This window comes from Oryza sativa, chromosome 10 (assembly GCF_034140825.1).
Source record: "Oryza sativa Japonica Group chromosome 10, ASM3414082v1".
Lineage (NCBI taxonomy): Eukaryota > Viridiplantae > Streptophyta > Magnoliopsida > Poales > Poaceae > Oryza > Oryza sativa.
Genome location: NC_089044.1, coordinates 2845092 through 2864888, shown reverse-complemented (window position 1 = coordinate 2864888; position 19797 = coordinate 2845092). Strand labels below are relative to the sequence as shown.

Sequence of the window (19797 nt, the reverse complement as noted above, 5' to 3'; positions counted from 1 at the left end):
ATGCGAGCCCACTACTTCTAGACCCACATGTCAATGACCACGTTAGAGGTACGTAAAATGACACATGTGCCTCTTCATACGCTCTCTTCTCTCCTCTTTCTCTCGCATTGTTTTGTTTTGTTTTTAATTTTGAAGCGAAAAGAGGGAGGGAGGTGCAAAGAAAGGTTAGGAAAAGGGACAGGAAAAGAGGGTCACTGATTTCTTTATGCCCCAGCTGCTGGAGCCCTGCCGGCCTCTACCATCTCCATATATACCACCTCACTCCTCCCCTTAGCTTAACACACCACACACACCCACACTGGCAGCAGCTCATACACATAGCTAGCTCAGCTGAGACACACACACACACAGTGAGTAGTTCAGCTCAAAGCTAGCATCAGCAGCAGAGCTAATTAACAAACATGGCGTCCGGGAGCAGCGGCGGCGGCTACGCGGACGAGAAGGGGCCGGGGGCGGCGACGATGCAGGCGCTGGGGCTGCAGCAGCAGCACGGCGGCGGCGGAGAGGTGGAAGAGGAGTCGTCGGAGATGGGGGAGAAGACGGCGGCGAGGACGCGGCTGTCGGGGCTGCTGTGGCACGGGGGGTCGGCGTACGACGCGTGGTTCAGCTGCGCGTCGAACCAGGTGGCGCAGGTGCTGCTGACGCTGCCCTACTCGTTCGCGCAGCTGGGCATGGCCAGCGGCCTCCTCTTCCAGCTCTTCTACGGCCTCCTCGGCAGCTGGACCGCCTACCTCATCAGCATCCTCTACCTCGAGTACCGCACCCGCAAGGAGCGCGACAAGGTCGACTTCCGCAACCACGTCATCCAGGTACCTACTTACCTTCTCAAGGACTATAAAATCGATCTCTCACATATATAAATCAATATGTGATATGATGATACATGTCTCTCTTTTTTTTTATCTTCTTAAAGTATGTTTATGGCTGGCTTTATATAGCCTACTATTATACCTGCTCTAATATCGTTAACGATATATAAATCAGTACGTGATATGGTGATACATGTTTTTGTACCAGTGGTTTGAGGTGCTGGATGGGCTACTGGGGAGGCACTGGAGGAATGTGGGACTGGCCTTCAACTGCACGTTTTTGCTGTTCGGGTCGGTGATCCAACTGATCGGGTGTGCCAGCAACATCTACTACATCAACGACCATCTGGACAAGCGGACATGGACGTACATCTTCGGCGCCTGCTGCGCCACCACCGTCTTCATCCCGTCATTCCACAACTACCGCATTTGGTCCTTCCTCGGCCTCCTCATGACCACCTACACCGCCTGGTACATCGCCGTCGCCTCCCTCATCCACGGACAGGTACATATATATCTTACATAATATTCATAGCAGTTTTATAGTTCTTGAGGAGGTATCATGATGTACCAAAAATTTAATATAAAATTTGGTACCTCATAGTATTTAGGTACCAAAATGTATCAAATTTATAATATAAAAAATAGTACCTCACGATACATCTTCAAGAACTGTAAAATTACTCATCTTTTTTTAATATAAGATCAAAGTCCCAAACGTCACTTATTTATGATAACAAAATGATAGTAATAGTGATAGATAGTAATTGTAATAGTGCATATATTGGGAATAATGCAGGTGGAGGGTGTGGCGCACTCTGGGCCCACAAGCATCGTGCTCTACTTCACGGGGGCCACCAACATCCTCTACACCTTCGGGGGCCACGCTGTCACCGTGTAAGCCGACCATCCTCTCTCTTGATTAGCTATGGCTCGATTAACCATTTGATTGGTCATTAGTGCCTACTTAATTTTACTAAGTTTAGTTTAGTTTAATTACTCTAAAGTACGAACGATTAGTACTGTATCCACTTATAGCTGGCTTGCTGCCTGCCTATTGTTAGTTAGTTTACTTCTTTCCACTAATTAAGCTAGCTTAGCAGTAGTGTAACGGCTCACTGCTAATGGAGCGTGAGTGCGCACCATGCGAGGCATAATGGCATGCATGGTCACGTGCCATGCACGCATGGCTTGAAGTACTTACTGACATGTGGTCCCATTAAACTTAGGGACCACCACTTGCACATATAGGAACACACGGGGTACCACGTGATGAGACGTGGATGTGGTTCCTCCTAACATCCAAGTACACGTGTCCCGTTCATCTGTCCATGGAGGAGAAAATTGTAATATTGGGACTGTAAACATGAGGGCTTCGCTGTTTTAACACTTCGAGTGGATGATAAATGGGTCCATCTGTGTCTATAAAATATGGGTCCAGTGTCATTATAACAAAAGTTAATGTTTGCAGTGTTATAATTGCAAATCCCCTCTGTTGAGCCAGTGCTACCGTCGAGTCTAAGCAACCGTCGAAAAAACTCGTAATATTAGCCATGGAATGTATTTCTGTAGTTGTTTTACGAAATATAGCTCATATCAATTTGGCAGTTGGCTATAATATGCTGTTGGTTTCGTCTAAGTTGATTAAGAGGGTGATATATATGCTAGCAAATGAAGAATGAACATCGATCACATCTCGTTGGTGACTCATGTATTTGTGGTCTAACCAGTCATTTTTGCCATGTTTAATGGATCAAGCTAGTCTTATAGCAATGTAATGCCAAATGCCAACACAAGCTAACTGGGCCCTTTGGTGTAAGCTCAGTCTATAGCAGCTAGCATGCATCCATCATCTCTAGCTACTTTGTACTCCCTCCGTCCCACAATATAAGAGATTTTAAGTTTTTGCTTTTAACGTTTGACCACTCGTCTTATTTAAATTTTTTTTGCAAATATAAAAAACGAAAAGTTATGCTTAAAGTATTGTAGATAATAAAGAAAGTCAAAAATAAAATAATTAATAATTTTAAAAAAATTTAAATAAGACGAGTGGTCAAACGTTACAAACAAAAACTCAAAATTCCTTAATATTATGGGACGGAGGGAGTATAGTTTGTGTCTTTATGTACCAAACCAAGACAAGACAAGACCACACTGTATACATGCTACTACAGGAAAATCACTTTGGTACAGGTTAGAAAACCAATATTTAACTTCGATCGGTCACCTATAACTAAAAAAGATGTTATGAACCTAGAACAAACACCTATAAACTCTTATAGGTGCCATATTTTAAACCGTCCGGTCACACGTGGCATGACATGCGCAATGCCCACCAACATCTGGGCCCTGCATCGTCGTTTCTCTTGCACGAATCTGAAAGCACACACATGTACTCCCTCCGTTTTAGATTATAAGTTATTTTGATTTTGGTCGAAATCAAACTGCTTTAAGTTTGACTAAATTTGTAAGAAAAAAATAATATTTTTAACCAAAATAAACATTTAATTATAGATTTGATTGAACTGATTTGGTGTTGTAAATATTACTACATTTATATCTATAAAACTTGGGAGTAGATTGATTTTAACCAAAGTCAAAATAACTTATAGTAGTAGTAATTAAGAAAGTAATTAAGGGATGAAATGCAAATGCAGGGAGATAATGCACGCGATGTGGCGGCCGCAGAAGTTCAAGGCGATCTACCTGCTGGCGACGGTGTACGTGCTGACGCTGACGCTGCCGTCGGCGTCGGCGGCGTACTGGGCGTTCGGGGACGCGCTGCTGACGCACTCGAACGCGCTGGCGCTGCTGCCGCGGACGCCGTGGCGCGACGCCGCGGTGGTGCTCATGCTCATCCACCAGTTCATCACCTTCGGCTTCGCCTGCACCCCGCTCTACTTCGTCTGGGAGAAGCTCGTCGGCCTCCACGGCTGCCCCTCCCTCTGCAAGCGCGCCGCCGCCCGCCTCCCCGTCGTCCTCCCCATCTGGTTCCTCGCCATCATCTTCCCCTTCTTCGGCCCCATCAACTCCGCCGTCGGCTCCCTCCTCGTCAGCTTCACCGTCTACATCATCCCCTCCCTCGCCTACATGGTCACCTTCCGCTCCCCGCAATCCCGCCAGGTACCTTCTTACTTTTCTTCTTACTCCATCCGTTTCAGGTTATAAGACGTTTTAACTTTGTTCAAACTTAAATTGTTTTAAGTTTGACTAAGTTTGTAGAAAAAAGTAGTAATATTTTTAACCTCAAGACAAATTTATTATGAAAATATATTCAATTATTGATTTGATGAAACTATATTTAGTATTATAAATATTACTATATTTGTCTATAAACGTAGTCAAATTTGAAACAGTTTGACTTTGAGCAAAACCAAAACATTTTATAACCTAACACGGAAGGAGTACTAATTTTCTTTATCTTTCTAATTCTCATCATCAAAATGCATTTTACATATATACATGCTTGAATTTATTTGTCTTTGAGTGCCTACATTGGGGGTCCATTGCAACCATATTTGCTGAGGCTTTAGGTAGAGATGATATAGTTTCAGTGCTGTTCCTATGTATACATAGTTGCCAAATGCTAGCTATCTAGATACAGAAGCAAATGTTTGGTGATTGATGGAACAGCTGGTTGTTGCAATGCAGCCTAGACAGCATGAGCCCACCATGCTTCCCCATCACACCTTGCTTGCTTCTTCTAGTGCTTACTGATAATTAGAACAGATCAATTAATTAATTAATTGTTTGTCTTAATTAATCAAAGCTAGCGCTAGCCATTAACAAGACTAGCTAGTTGGCGTCTATTTGATTGATCTGCTGCTGGGACGTGGCAAATTCCAATGAACTCAACGTAACACTGGTAATTAAACACTATTATTATTGTTTCTGCTGCTGCTGAGTGTTGCAAGTGTGTCATTCTCGGTGAAGAAGAGACTGAATGCAAGACAAATCTGAGCAGCGACAGCATGCAATTCCTTTGAGCTGAGCTAGAAACCAGAGCAAGTGGCGATATGATATGATATGATAAAAGAAAAGCTATATGTACCATAAAGCTACTGAAAGTGGTGTAGAGATTAATCAGGACGCTTGCTGCTGCTGCTGTGCTGCATGCTTGCCTGCTGCAATGTTTTTGTACCATCTGCTGTCCGGGAGCCATTGGCACCGAGCAGACAGACTGCATTGCAATATTGCATTGTATTTGCATTAGAGAGAGAGCTAGGTCGACACCCATGATACCATGTCTAGAAAGCAACAAAAATAAAGCTTTCAGCAACAGCATCATCACAGTATACTAGTAGCAGTAGAATACCATCATTCACCTAATGACCTACTTGTGACATCATCCCAATGCAAGCTTAACTTATCTTTGCATAATCTTTAATTTCTTCCTGATCTGCATCCATATACTGTTCTGTTTGATTCTGAAACAGTACATACAATACATACAGTTGCATGTTCTGTTTCGTATAATTCGGTAACAGTAGTATAATAACTCAAACATATATAATTAAGTAAAGGTGCAATATTATTAGACTTTTGCATAATCTTTTCTTTCTGATCCCTGCATTCATATATACTGCTCTCTGTTGGATTCTTGAACAGTAATCTAACTGAAAATTATAATTAGAGCAAGTTTAATAGTATAGCTAACTGCTGACTCTAAATTATCTATAGTTAACTTAATAGCCAATTAATAGCCAATTCATACAATAGTTACCTATAAACATATACTACATAATCAATATTTGGTCCCACCTGTCATACACATATGCATTTTACAGTCTGTGCTGTAGCTGGCTTACAAATCTGTAACCCGCTACTCTTACCTCTACTCTTTTATCTTCTTGAAATATGCTTATAGCTGACTTATAGTCAGCTATTGTACCTGCTATCACGAGATGATAGTAATTAATAACTGATTGGATTGGATTGGATTGCAGAACGCGGTGGAGCGGCCGCCGAGGTTCGCCGGAGGATGGACGGGGGCGTACGTGATAAACTCGTTCGTGGTGGCGTGGGTGCTGGTGGTCGGCTTCGGCTTCGGCGGGTGGGCGAGCATCACCAACTTCGTCCACCAGGTCGACACCTTCGGCCTCTTCGCCAAGTGCTACCAGTGCCCGCCTCACCCCGCCGCCGCCGCCCTCTCGCCGCCGGGTGCCATCGCTCCGGCGCCGGCCTCGATGCTGCCGCCGTTCAACTCCACCGCCGCCGGCATCTTTGCCGCTCCGGTGCCGTCTCCTGCTCCGGCTCCGGCACCGATGCATTTCGTCCTTGGTCACCACCACCATCACCGGCACCACCGCCACGGCCTCTAGCTAATTAATCGAGATCAATCAAGATCATGATTATCAGAGGTTGGGTTTGCATTATTGCACTAGTTTTTAGCGAGCTACTAGCTAGTTGATCATCACTGCAAGATTGTTAATTAGCGCTAGTAATTAGTAAAAGTAAGCCTCTTTTCCTAATCCTATTGTATGCTTTGCTTCTTTCTTCTTCTTCTGGTTACTGAGAGAGAGTGAGAGTGAGAATGTTTGGTGGTGGGGTATGCATGTCAGAGACACGTTTCAAGTCTCTCGTCTTGTAATGTGTCCTTTTTGTGTGGAGCTGCTTTTGAGAAAGAAAGAAGAGAGATCAAATTTAAAAAAAAAATGGAAAAGGAATGTTACTGCTGAGTCATCAGGAGATGCTACACCTACAACCAAACTCCTAGCTAGTACACTATCTTTCTCTTACTCTCATGTATGTTCCTCTCTTTTTTTTAGTGCAGGGTTGATTCGTCCCTGTGACTTTTTATTTACTCCACTGAACTTGTGACGCAGTCAATCCGGCACATTTTACTTTGGTGACTGAGGAGTGACAGGTAAATACTCCCGCATGAAACAGAGTAAAAACCTTGTCTGTTTATAAGCAGTAGGAGTAGGTACTACGAGCGTTTGCAGAGTACTCTGATTTTCCAGTGCCCAAATGCTTTTGCTGCAGTGGATTTCTGCACATTTTGTTGCTTGGAGAATGGCTTGGCAGGTGATTCAACCAACCAGCCTTTCATCAGTTCTTCAGTTTAGGGCAGAGAGGAGAGGAAGTGCCACATCGATTGATCACATCAGGGTCATCTCTTTGACCACTTGACTGAGGTTTCTTACCATGATTTGACAGTTTTGACGACATGTTAATTACCTCTAAAGCATTGAACCCGAACTCCACATTATTGGCTAATAGTAATTTGTTCATCAGGATGCACCTTTAGTAATATCACAACATACCTATTCTCTCCATCCGTAAATAGGTACCACCTCCGTTCTAAAATAAGTGCAGCCGTAAGTATTCATGTTCAATGTTTCACCGCCCATCTTATTTAAAAAAATTATATATTTTTTTTAAAAAAATAGTTACACATAAAATATTATTCATATTTTATTATCTAATAACAATAAAGATACTAAGTATAAAAAAATTTCAAATAAAATGACGGTCAAACGTTGGATATAAACGGTGTAAAACTGTACTTATTTTGTGACGGAGGGAGTATAGTTTTAGCTAAGCAAAACAAATTAAGGAAAATGTTGAAAAAAAATTATATCTTTTAGTAATATGGAGAGAAAATGATGAGGAGAGAGTACTATTGGTTTCAAAGAGGTGTAGTGGACCACTCTGAAACTATTTTTTTTCTGATAAATTCTTATGTTAAAACTAGGGACGAAAGAAATACTCACTATGTCTAGAAGTACAGGGGATTTTGCCCCATTGATATATCCAGAAATATAGTGGATTTATCTTCTCCCAAAACAAACAAGGACTGCAAGCCCTCCATCAATCGATTTCTGTGAGAAACTAAAAAATACAGAGAACGTCTAGTAGTACCACTACTCCACACCATCCGTGTCAAAAACCAAAAAGATTACAGAGAACGTACTGGTACTACTACTACTTTGTCAAGGATGTTTTTTCAAGCTACACAGATATACTATTTTCTCTTTCTTAATTTGTGCTATTTTAGAAATAATACCCTATATTCTTGGATGAAGGGAGTAGTTGTGAAGTACATGTATTTGCGGTGTTTACGAGTCACTTTTAAGGGTGTGTTCGGATGCCCCTTTTCCCAACCCCCCTCACTCGTTTTTTTCATGCACGCTTTTCAAACTGCTAAACGGTACGTTTTTTAAAAAAAAAATCTATACAAAAGTTACTTGAAAAAATCAAATTAATCTATTTTTTTAAAAAAAACTAATACTTAATTAATCACGTGCTAATGGATCGCTCCATTTTTCATGCTGAAAGGATTAGTTTCCAACCCCTGAAACCGAACACAGCCTTATTCTACTTGGTGTCGACGCATTCAGGATGCTGAAATTTTCCTTTCTTTGCTTTATTTTATTTGGAGTTCAAAAGGAAGAATTGCCCGGTTCAAACTTGTGCTCCATCAAGCCCAGGTGTTCAGGTTGGGCCGTTGGTCCAGGGTGTCATCACATCCAAAGCGAAGCAGATTCATCACTTACAAAACATTTTTGCCCAAGTCGAATGGCAAATGACAACCAGCAGATGATGACTAAGAACCTTCACAACGGTGAGATCGCATAAGAAGCAGAATAGTGCCAATAACAAAGCTGTACATCTGTTCAATCGTTGACATCATTCTGCAGCAAAGAATCACCACAGTTTTTTGCGGTACCAGATTCATTCAGAATAACTGGTACAGAAATAAGAATCCAGTTCATGAAGCTTAATCTCACAGATTGATCAGCAGTTTTATGTTCTGAAAAACGAATTATTGTCAGGCCTTTCAAGAGTACTAGAAATGTGAGCGCCACGCACGCTAACACTTGACTTGCGTAGGTAGAAGTGTACGTAATCAAGGTCATTTAGACCTTACGCTATGGTATATTATATGTATATTAATTTGATTGAACAACACAATATGATATGGGGAATTTTTGTTTAACAGAAATTGGGAAAGATTTTTATTTACGAAGTAAGGGCAGGTGAAAATGGGGCAGTTTGAAAAAGCAAATGGTAACATGTGATGTGAGGACAACAGAGATTGGTCAAAAAAGCAGAGTTTAGTTGTAAATGGGTTTGATGACGAGAACCAATAGGTTTATTATGCAGAACGTATATTAAATAAAATTGCAACGAGTAGTTAATATTTGTTTAAGGGTTTGTGCATTTATCCATGATGCTAATAGAGACAGACTTAGAGCCAACCTAAGGTTCAGCTCAGCCTGTGAAGAGTACAATTCACCAGCCTATGTACATGTTGAAAAGTTATTTTTATCGGTGGGCTATTAGTTCTGGGCTTTATGCTTAAGGCTGTGTTTAGATTCAAAGTTTGGATCCAAACTTCAGTCATTTTCCATCACATCAACCTGTCATACACACACAACTTTTCAGTCACATCATCTTCAATTTTAACCAAAATCCAAACTTTGCGCTAAACTAAACACAGTCTAAGTTAACTTTGCCTTTCCGGGTTTAGATACGTATGTCAATGAGTGGAGATGATATAATGAAGAGGAAGGTGTGTTTTGTGTGGAATTAGGCGAGTAGATATCTAAAATTCTTCACTAAACAGTTGCAAGGGCAGGTAGCATGTCTGTAAAACAGAGAATGCAACACTTGGCGAGCATGCAAATTGTCTACATGGATTAAAAAAAGGCAAATTTATTTATATAGCATCGAAAGTTCACGTTTTTGGTTTTATAGCACCGAAAGTTACCGATTCACTTTAATAGCACCTAAAGCTTACCATGTTCCCATTTTTAACACTTCCGTCAATTCTCGATCGTTTTCCGTCCGTCTTGATCCAGCCACACATATGATATGACGTTTCTACCCCTCACAAGTACAAGTATAATGCATGTCAATGAGGGTTAGAAATGTCATATCATGTGTGTGGTTGAATCAATAACGATAAGACGGATGGAAAAATTGACGGAAGTGCTAAAAATGGGAACAGTGTGAACTTTGGATGCTATTAAAGTGAACCGGTAACTTTCGATGCTATAAAACCAAAAACATAAACTTTCGATGCTATATAACCAATTTTACCTAAAAAACGCACAGTTAAAATGGTAAGGTACAGGTTGCAAGTAAACAGAGTCGGCTTATACGGATGCATTTTATTTGTTCATAGTATAAGTTGTTTATCATATAATGAACAACATACTTATTAATGCCTAATTTGCTTGCATAAAAAGGGGATTTGATGCAGAAAATATGCTTCCTTAGCTGGGAGATGAGTCTTCTTGTAAACTTTGACACTCTCCACCGGCTTTTGTGGCCCACCAAGATTATATAAATAGTGAATAGTGTACTGTTACCGTGATAATTCATACTGCACGTATGACGTGTGTCTCATGAAACATGGAGAGGCCCGGTACGTGTCAGTGAATTGTTTACGACCCTATAGCCTCGTTGCAGTTGCTTATATATATATATATATATGACCGTGTTTAGTTCCAAAATATTACTACTGCTACTACTATTGAAGTAGTATCAATAGCTAAAGCAGTAGTGAACTCTGTAGCGTTCTATATCCATATAGACGACGACTACTACCGCTACTACTATCGAAGTAGTATCAATGTATCGCCTCCGGAAAAAAGAGGGTTGCTGCCATTTCTTTGGTTTCTTCTCCCCTGATCCCCTCCTCCGGAGAATCTTCTGATTTAGTATAACAAGTTAATTACAAGGCAATGAAATAGAGTTAATTCCCTGTTAGCAATATCTTACCCGAGGCGACAATTCACCTGGTAGGTAAAATAGGGACTAAAGATCAATCAAACAGAAGTCTTGTTTAAGCTTTTAAACAACCTTTAATAAGGCCAGCCCCTTAAAAACGAAAATGAAACAGACATGTGAAACAATGAGGATTAAAAGGAGCCATTTCAACAAAGGTACACCAATGAGCTCCTTCCACTTCAACAAAGCAAAAAAAAAAAAAAGGAATCTTTCAGATAGCAAAGAAACAAAACAAACTCCTTGGAGGAGGATCACAACATGAACTGGATCAGTAGTTCATCCATTTTTTTTGTAGGAAGTAAACAAATTCAGCTAGAGCATACAACATAGTTCTGAATTTTCTTACACGTCGCACTATATTATCCCCAAAATTAAGCATAGTAAGCACGTACTAAACACATCTATACAGTAGGTAGGCTCGGGTTAAAGATGTACCAGTGGATAGCAAACATTCTATATATGCTACAGAGCTCGCCTATGTCACTCTTTCATCCTCTTCTTGTCAAACATTTGTAGGCTAAAAAATAAACAAAAAAAACACTGCATTATTGTTACGTCTAATATAGACGAATCTTTGGATCACCTCTAGATCGAACAATTATTTAGGCACACTATGGATAACAATCATTTAGGCAGAACTCATAGAAGTTTTTTAAAGAATGTAACTCTTCAAATTTTGTATATCATGTTAAGTGCCTCTTGAGAAAAATAAAAGATGAGCCTAAATACCTGCAGTGAAAGTAAATAGGACTGCATTGTTTTGCATTACTATCAGATGCATGATAATACGTTATGTATATGTGTCTTAGTTTGGCCATATCACCTAAAGGATCCTCGTTTAGCCTATCTTCTAAAAATAAGCAAATCTTATACCCTACAGTTTTGTAAGTAGTGGAATTAGAATACATCGCAATATAGTCATATAGTTTACTTCAGCATCTAATTAATGGATGGCTTAATCTGGCACATACTCTGATAAGTACAGTATACTTCCTTGATTATATAAAGGTTGTTCCATTATGCAAGAAAGGAAGCAAAACAAATAAATACATAGACTTGCAATTCCTAAATATAGTTGAAGCAGAGTATGCACAACCAAGGCAAACAATTGAACACTACTATTGCTATTGCTCCATTGTCAACCAATTTGTCCAGAACATTTCACAGCCAGACACACAGAAGGCAAACCAGTTTGATAGTATATCCCTGCATGCTTTTGCTCACCTTCTGTTTTGGGAACCAGACCTTGATCTTCTGCTTGGGCTCGATGTTGGCGACTGCTGGCGGCGACAGAAGCTGGGCTTGGGGCACTCGGCGTACACCCGCTCCAGCGCCTCCACCTGATCCGGCGTGTACTGCACGTACTTGCCGGAGTCCATCCCGGCCTTGTCGTACCCGCCGCCGTCACTGCCGCTGCCGCCATCCTCCTCTCCGGCCACCACCACCACCAAAGTTTCCCCCTTCGCCGCCTTCAACACAACAACATGAGAGATTTCGAGCAAAAGTGAAATCATCCGGAGAGGATGAGGAGAAAAAATAACCTGACATGTGAGAGGGGGAAACGAAAGAAAGAAAGAAAGAAGAAAGAGAAGGAAGGGAGAAATCGATAGATGGTTGTGCGATTGCAAGCTTGCCTCCTCCTCTCCTCTCCGTCAGGGGATGCGTCGACCTCGGCGGCGACGGTCATGGTGTTCCGCGTAGAGAGGAGAGGTCGAGAGTTGAGAGGGGAACAGTTGGGAAGCTGCGGAGGAGAGGACGGAGAGGCAACGCGGCGACGGGGGAAGACGTATGGCAGTCCTGCGCCGGCGGCCGGTCCGACGCCGCCATGAGGGAAGGGCATCGGCGGCAGACGCGCGGCCGGCTCTGCCGCCAACGTAGGTACCTTCGCCACTGCCGCCACAAGGGAAGGGAGGGGGCACGACGGCGGATCCGCCGGCGTCGGGCGCCGGATCTGCCCTCCCCCCGCCGCCACCGCCGCCGTCACCACAAGTGGATGGAGAAGGAGGAGGGGAGCACCGGCGGCAGCTCGGGCGGGTGCCGCCTCCTCCCTCCCCCCGTGGACGCAACCACAAGGTCGAGGAGGCCATCACGGTAGAGGAGGTCAGCACAGGAGGCATGTCGTCCCCTTGCTCCGTCGTCTTTGTAAACGCCGGCGCCGTCCTTGCCCCCGGCCGGGAGGAGGCCGCATGGATTAGCCTGATGGATGGGGATGGCGGATTGGGCAGAGAGATGTTGCGTGTTGGGGATGGGTTGGCAGCAGAGTAAGAGGAGGGATTGGATTAGGATCTGTTTTTTTGAGAATGCCCTCGTACTTTTTGGGATTACATTGTATTTCATATAAAGGTAAGTCCTTTTTCGTAAAAATTAGAATAAGGAGGACTACTTCGTTGTTTCCTGAGAGTTTTTCTTTTTTTGAAAAAACGCATAGAGCATACATGCTCGGCATAAACATCCAACACCCGGTTGATGGTACCGGACACAACAAGGCAAAGCGTCAAGCTAATCTGCATGAGGAGCCCAAAACAGTAAAAGACAACGTGTAAATTAAACAAGGAGCCCAAAAATAATCCAAAAAAATGAGAGAAACGGTGGGGTTAGGGGAGCTATTGATTGATGATTCGTGTAGGACTTCTTTGCAGTTTAAGTCCCGTTGGTTCTCTCTACAACAGGAAATACTGGAACTGTCAGATAGCTCCTTTGAACAAACTCCTACACTTGATTCAGAGGATTTTTCCGGATCTACCGCATGGCCATCCGTTGGTTCCTTCACAGACATCATAGTCCTTAGGCTTTCCACTGTTTGTGAAAGTCATATGCAAAAGAAGTGACATCGAGGAGAACATCAATACTGAGCACAGATATGAATAGTACCAAAGGCACTCATACAACAATGTTAAACATAAGATCAGTGGTTTGAGCAAAGCCAATCACAGGAACTATCAGGATGCAGCAATCAAATATTGTTATGCCACAAGTAGAAATTCTAAACCTAAGATCAGTGCATACCCATCTTACGATCTTGAAGCACTTTGCATTCAAAGCATAAAGAAACAAACTAACCATCAGATACATACAATAAAGCAGATGATTGACTCCAATATTAAGTTAAAATCATAACTAGAAATCTATGAAACACTGTGCCAAATATGGAACATATATGGGGGAAGCCATCTAAGAAAACATGTATAAAAAAAATACTTGCAGAAGCAAAAGAAGAAATGAACTTCTAGATCATTCGCCACAATTTACTGGTCCTATTAGCAGTTTAAAAAGCTAGGTCATTCAACAAATTGTGGTATCCAAACATTACCAAGTTCTGTCTATTACTAAATTCAACTATTATATTCAAATAAGTACTCACAAACATTGGGAACATGTACAGAATTATATGAGTAAGTTGAAGTATTTTTTTTTCTCTGCTACTCACGAGTCATGAATAGCTAAAATTTCAACCACAAGACAAACAGAACAGAGGAAATTTCGATAGTTTTGAGCCAGATCAGAAATGGTATAATAATCATACAAGAACAGAAGTGGGAAATCAACTACACACCCTTCAAAAAAAATTTCAGAAACAACTCAGACTATGGATGCTTTTGCCTGATGAAGCAAGATGACTAACGATAATCCATCTATGATAACCATAGTGCATCAGAGCATTTGCCATAATTTGATCTTACCAGTTCAAATTCCTAGGCCATTCAAGTATTCAACAGTGTGGTATCCAGATATTATTGAGTACCGTACATGAATAAATTCATCTATTGCACCGGATAAATATTCAGAAACATTGTGAACATGTACAGAATCATATGAGCAAATCGAGATATAAATTTTTGTTCTGATGCTCACAAAGTGTTTGGCAGGTAAAATTTCAACCACAACAGAACAAAGGTAACCACTGTTTATAATCTAAAGGTGAAACCTGTCCATGAAATACTATCCCAACTGGTGTAAACTGTAAACCTTCTTAAATAGTTTGAAGTAATTCAGCAAAGGAAAAGGCTACACGTACAAAATAATTGTTACAAACTTACTAACGGTGATGTGGCATACCATGACTGAATCTAGCTTTTCTATAACTTCCTGCTACTTGAATCAAATGGTTGAGAACTTTGTTAGTAAGAATTTTGTAAGTAAACATAGCACTGCTCGTCAGCAAAATGCAGATAAATCACTACATGATGGATTCATGAGCAAGGTGAAAGAACCATAGTAAAACTTCAATTAAAATCATATCCAATGTGTGATAGTTCATTGGGACCGAGAAGTGATATTAAATATTTTCTGCTATTTCTTTGATAAGTAAAACCCCAAGACAACAATGTTAACAAAAACACAGTTTGTGTAAATGGCTTATTGAAGATGACAAGTTTGGGGCAATGGATATTGAAGCGAGTGCTATCTTGTCTTATGACCATGCTATGACCTGTAAAGGTTACAATGGGAGAGAATTAAGACAATAACATCCCTAGGACAAGCTGCAAGCTTCAGTATTATGCTTGAACAACAACTGTCAATAAAGATACAAGTCAAAAAAGAACTGTATAAAAATGGCATATTTAACTCTGTTTTGTGTACTCTTTCCTAGCAGTTAGAGGAGCCAGGTTTCACATCCACTCATGACTTTATGTTTACAGCTCTGACTTAAAGAGCCAAGTTAATCTGCTGAATTATATCCAACAACAGACAGATTAAAAACAAGAGATGCATACCAACAAAGCAATGACTTCAGTTGGAACCTGGACCACTAATATGCATTGTGAGAACCTCCAGATTGTAAGATCCAGACACTTCATGTTAGTATGTATGCTTGAATATTTGAATGTACATTTGGTGGTTTCAGATCCAATTGTGCTACCAAAATTTCACATGGAAATCTAAAGTATTAGAAATGTAGTATGTAATCTCCAGAACTCACTACTCATCCCTAAAAATATGGAAACAACAAAACTTAGAGAAGCTATAGAGAACACCTAGCAAAAAAAAAACAAAACAAAACAAAAACAACATGCATTGCCTGCCTCGCCATCTGGATATCCCCATTGATATGTGTATGTTTGTTTATCAATCCATGCTCAAGTATAGAACCACAGCTCACATGGTCTTGTCTATATATACTCCCAGATATTTCAATGTGACTGCCAACATGATATCTGCATCTGGTACAAAGCAAACTGTGACGAGTTTATAAAATTATAAAATTATCATGATCAACAAATCAAAGGAATGTTAAGAAGTTTCAAACCTCTTGTTAAGCAGGCAACATCTTTAAAAGATTCTTGCCAGCAGCCTATCAGTATCAGTCAGTTCATTTACGATTGTTTCTCATTAGCTAGATAAAATGAGACAACAAGGAACAAACAACACCCTTGTCACAAACCTTCTCCTTGTTTTCCATCACCATATATTCCTGAAATCCTTTGACTTTCCATTTGACAGTAACAATGTGAACAGTAGCCATTGCATCTTATCGCACTGTCAGTCATGAAAAAGCATAACAGTGAATATGTTACTCCTGCAGCAGAGCTGTCCATGACCTGAAAATTATCCAGTAGCTCACGCGGATATGAATTCAACATTTCAATGATCATCCAGTATCCAAACTTTTTCTGCCAGAATGACCAAAAACTGTATTTATAGGTACATGTGTAAACTTGAAGGATCTGCTGTTGCGAATAGTTGTGCATGTCATGAGCATTAAGAACTCGAGAAATAGGCACTTATCAATGTCTGCACTGCTAGCATGAGGATCATCCTCCATATCCCTGTATGCCCAGTCAAGTATATTCCTTGTAGCATCATCAAAATTGAAGGAATCATCTCTCAGCTTCTCAGCCCACACAAGAGCCCGCTTTCCAAAACCATTCTTGCAGAAATGAGAAAACAAAATGTTAATTGTGACAGTGTTGGGTTGAAAAGCCAACTTAATCAGTCTGCCAGTCAGAATCATGGCCCGATCTAGAACATCGCTGCAGATCCCATCCATCAATGTGTTGTATGTAACAGAATTAGGAGCACAATCCGTTGCAGCTAATTCATCCAGTAACATCATTGCTCGATTCAGCAGATGGTTGCTACACAAGCTGTGCATCCAAATATTATATGTGAAAATATCAGGTTCACAGCCATCTGCAAGCATCTTATTCATGAAAATCATGGCACCATTAATATCCTTAGAGCGGCAATATGCATTGAGCATTGTATTATATGTCACAACATCTGGAGTTAAACCAATACTGTACATGCCAAAGAAAAGGTTATTAGCTGTGTTCAATCCCCCTTCTCTGCAAAAGCCATCAATTAAAATGTTCCTCGTAAAAATATCAGGAACAAGGCCACTCTGCCTCATCTTCTGCTCTAATTTCAATGCTTCAGACACATTCCCAGCCCTACAAAATGCAGATATGAGGGAGTTGTAAGTAAAATTATTTGGAACAAGCCCTCTTCTTATCATCTCGATAAAACCATTGTAAGCCTCATCTAGAAAATCTAGTCTGCAAAGACCATTGACATATGCCGAGAAGGCAACAAAATCAGGCTGTAAACCAACTATTTTCATATCATCCCAACACTTCAAGGCACCTAATACATCACCAGCTCTGAAGGATGAGTCCAAGTAGATGGTAAAAGATGCAATCACACAATATCCCATTCTAACCATATATTCTAAGAACAGCCGTGCCTGATCAAGTCTCCCACGATTACACAGTCCCATTATCAAGTAATTCAAAGTTGATGATGATGGTGCAAGACCTAATTTGTTCATAGTTTTATATAGCTCAAAAGCTTCTTCATCAAATCCCTCCTTGCTATATGCAGCAATCAGCGCATTAAATCCTGAAACGCTCACTTGAACACCCTTCTCAATAGCGCTACACAGGAGCTCCCAGGCATCATCCAATCGCCCATCCCAACAAAGTCTACAGATCAACATATCTATCCCATCTGTTGACAACTGTGAACCAAACATTTCATGCAACTGCTGCTGATCAAGTACAAACAACGCAGCCTTCCCAAACTTGTATGCTCCAGCCGAAAGAATGTTGAAGGTGCAGCAGTCAGGCATTAATCCCATGGCCTTCATCTCTGCGCAGGCCATGTTAGCGTTCTCCATCTGTCCAGCCTTTGCATAACCATCAATCAAAACATTGAACGTGATTGTATTCACTTCAACTCCAGCCTGCAACATCTCATCAAACAGCATCCTTGCCTCCACCATCCTGCCCTCACGGCAAAGCTCATTCATCAATATGTTATACGTGACGATAGTAGGACAACAACCTGTCACACGCATCTCGTCAAACAGATTGAAGGCATCCTCTGCCTGCCCATACAAGCAGTGCCCCTTCATCAGGATGTTATAGCTGCACGCATCCGGGACGACGTGGAACCTCCCCATTACGCCGAGCAGGCCACCGCTGACACGTACAAGACCCCTGTGGCACAACCCAAAGATCATGGCGTTGAATATGGCAAGGTTAGGCCTCGGTCCCCTCGCAGCCATTTCCTCGAACACCTTCCAGGCAGCCCGGACCTCCCCGCCACGGAAGAGCAGGCGCAGCAGCGCCGCCAATGCAGACAGGCTGGGCGTGTCCCCGGCGCGGCGGACGCGCGCGAGCACGTCGAGCGCCTCGTCAGCCATGCCAGCGGCGAGGAAGGCATGGAGGGCGAGGCGGCGCGCGGCGTACCTCCCGCTACGCCCACGGAACCCCTCGCAGAACGCTAGCAGATCAGGGGTCGCATCCGGCAGCAGAGCCGCGAGGAGGAGCGACGCGAAGGTGGGGAGCGCCTGGGCCGACGAGGCGAGGCGCAGCGCGGCGGCGAAGCGGGCCGGGAGCGGTGACGGCGACGACGACGACGACGTGGGGGAGGTGAGCGCGTGGAGCGCGAGGAGGCATGGAGGGGAGACCTTGATGAGGCGGGCGAGCGCGAGGACGGCGTCGCGGCGGAGGGAGGCCGGCAGGGAGAGGTGGTGGTGGTGGGAGTGGGTGTTGGAGGGGAGGAGGAGGAGGAATTGCTTGATGGGATCGTAGGAGGAGGTGGAGGAGGTGGTAGTGGAGGTGGCGGCGGAGGAGAGGTGGAAGCTGGAGGAGAGGAGGAAATGGCGGTGTGACGAACGGTGTGCTCTCGCCGCCGCGGCGAGGAGGCGCATCGGGCGGCGCGGCGGCGGCGGAAGCGGCGGCGGCGGCGGCGGAGGCGGCGGCGGCGGAGGAGGAGGTGGAGGGGGGGAGCAGTTGTGGAGGGAACCTGAACCAGCTCGGTATTTTTCAAGTAGTTGAGTTCAGCCAGCGAGGTCGCTGCCGTGGCTATGACGTGTCACTATGTGCTTACGTGGAAACTGCTTTGTTGGGCTATAGGCTAGCAAAGCTAATAGTATAGCCAGTTGCTCACTAATAGCTCATTGTTAAAGCCCACTACTAATATAATAGATTGTTTATTTACTTATTATATCTTATAATCAAATAATTAATTATAACATGTACATATCCGTGTGTATGATCAAGAGTAAATTGCACTCTTGTAACCATTTCTGCCAGGACCAAATTCTCTGTAGTACAAAAATTACAAGGCACTATTACATCATAACTCAAATACCATTGATATCCTAAAAAAAACAAGGTACTTATTGCATATGGGCACATATATCACAATTTTTGAAACACCGGGAGTTTAAGAAAAGCTCGCGATGGTACATGGAGGTGGCGCAACCTCTCTCTTCCTCTGGCGAGACAAGGTTGTTAGTGCCTTGGTGGTAAAGAACTAGGGTTTTCGGTGAGCGATTAAGCGAGGTAGAAGAGGGAAGGCGGATAGTGGAGGCGGCATCGTCAATCCACCGGATTTTTGGGGCCGGCAAAATAGGAAGATGTAAATTTATTTTCACGCTCGTGGATGAAGTAGTAAGTAGAGAGGAGGTAGATTGTGCGCGCGAGGGAGAGGCGGAAATCACGCGTGGGAGTCGAGCGCACAAGATCGCACGGGAGGGGCGGGCGGAGATCGAGCGGGCTCGGCTGGGGTGGAGGGGGAAAGAGAGATCGATCTCGCTCGGTGGGGAAGGGGATTGGTTGTGGTGTGTGGGACCTACCAAGCGTGTTTTTAATAGTCGAGTTGGACTGCAGTCACGTTGAGAAGAGAGATATCGCCCGGCGACAAATTTGTCATCCATTTCCTTCTCTCCCATCAGTTCTCTTCCCTCCACGTAGGAATATGCTGTAGTGCATAATTTTGGAGCCCGCCTAGTCAGCTT

At 42.7% G+C, this 19797-nt stretch overlaps 3 protein-coding genes across 4 annotated transcripts; 1 reads left to right on the top strand and 2 right to left on the bottom strand.

Moving 5' to 3' along the window:
* The first annotated feature begins 277 nt into the window (after positions 1-277).
* On the top strand, positions 278-6491 carry LOC4348107 (auxin transporter-like protein 3). The gene is made up of 5 exons (NM_001403942.1): positions 278-809; positions 1018-1314; positions 1609-1706; positions 3467-3932; positions 5756-6491. The coding sequence occupies exons 1-5, from the start codon at positions 402-404 to the stop codon at positions 6128-6130; spliced, it is 1644 nt and encodes a 547-aa protein (NP_001390871.1). The 5' UTR covers positions 278-401; the 3' UTR covers positions 6131-6491.
* Positions 6492-10803: 4312 nt separating this feature from the next.
* On the bottom strand, positions 10804-12786 carry LOC107277127 (homeobox-leucine zipper protein HOX9-like). Its single transcript, XM_015757771.3, has 2 exons — positions 11775-12786; positions 10804-11067 (listed from the first exon to the last, which is right to left on the bottom strand). The coding sequence occupies exons 1-2, from the start codon at positions 12062-12064 to the stop codon at positions 11031-11033; spliced, it is 327 nt and encodes a 108-aa protein (XP_015613257.2). The 5' UTR covers positions 12065-12786; the 3' UTR covers positions 10804-11030.
* A 2539-nt stretch (positions 12787-15325) lies between these two features.
* LOC136351144 (pentatricopeptide repeat-containing protein At1g63330-like) lies at positions 15326-18783 on the bottom strand. 2 transcript variants are annotated; one of them, XM_066304491.1, is made up of 2 exons: positions 15799-18783; positions 15326-15712 (listed from the first exon to the last, which is right to left on the bottom strand). In XM_066304491.1, the coding sequence occupies exon 1, from the start codon at positions 18703-18705 to the stop codon at positions 16141-16143; it is 2565 nt and encodes an 854-aa protein (XP_066160588.1). In that variant the 5' UTR covers positions 18706-18783; the 3' UTR covers positions 15326-15712; positions 15799-16140. The 2 variants fall into 2 exon arrangements, with proteins under 2 accessions (XP_066160588.1, XP_066160589.1); XM_066304492.1 differs by having other exon boundaries at positions 15326-15706.
* Between the last annotated feature and the right edge of the window lie 1014 nt (positions 18784-19797).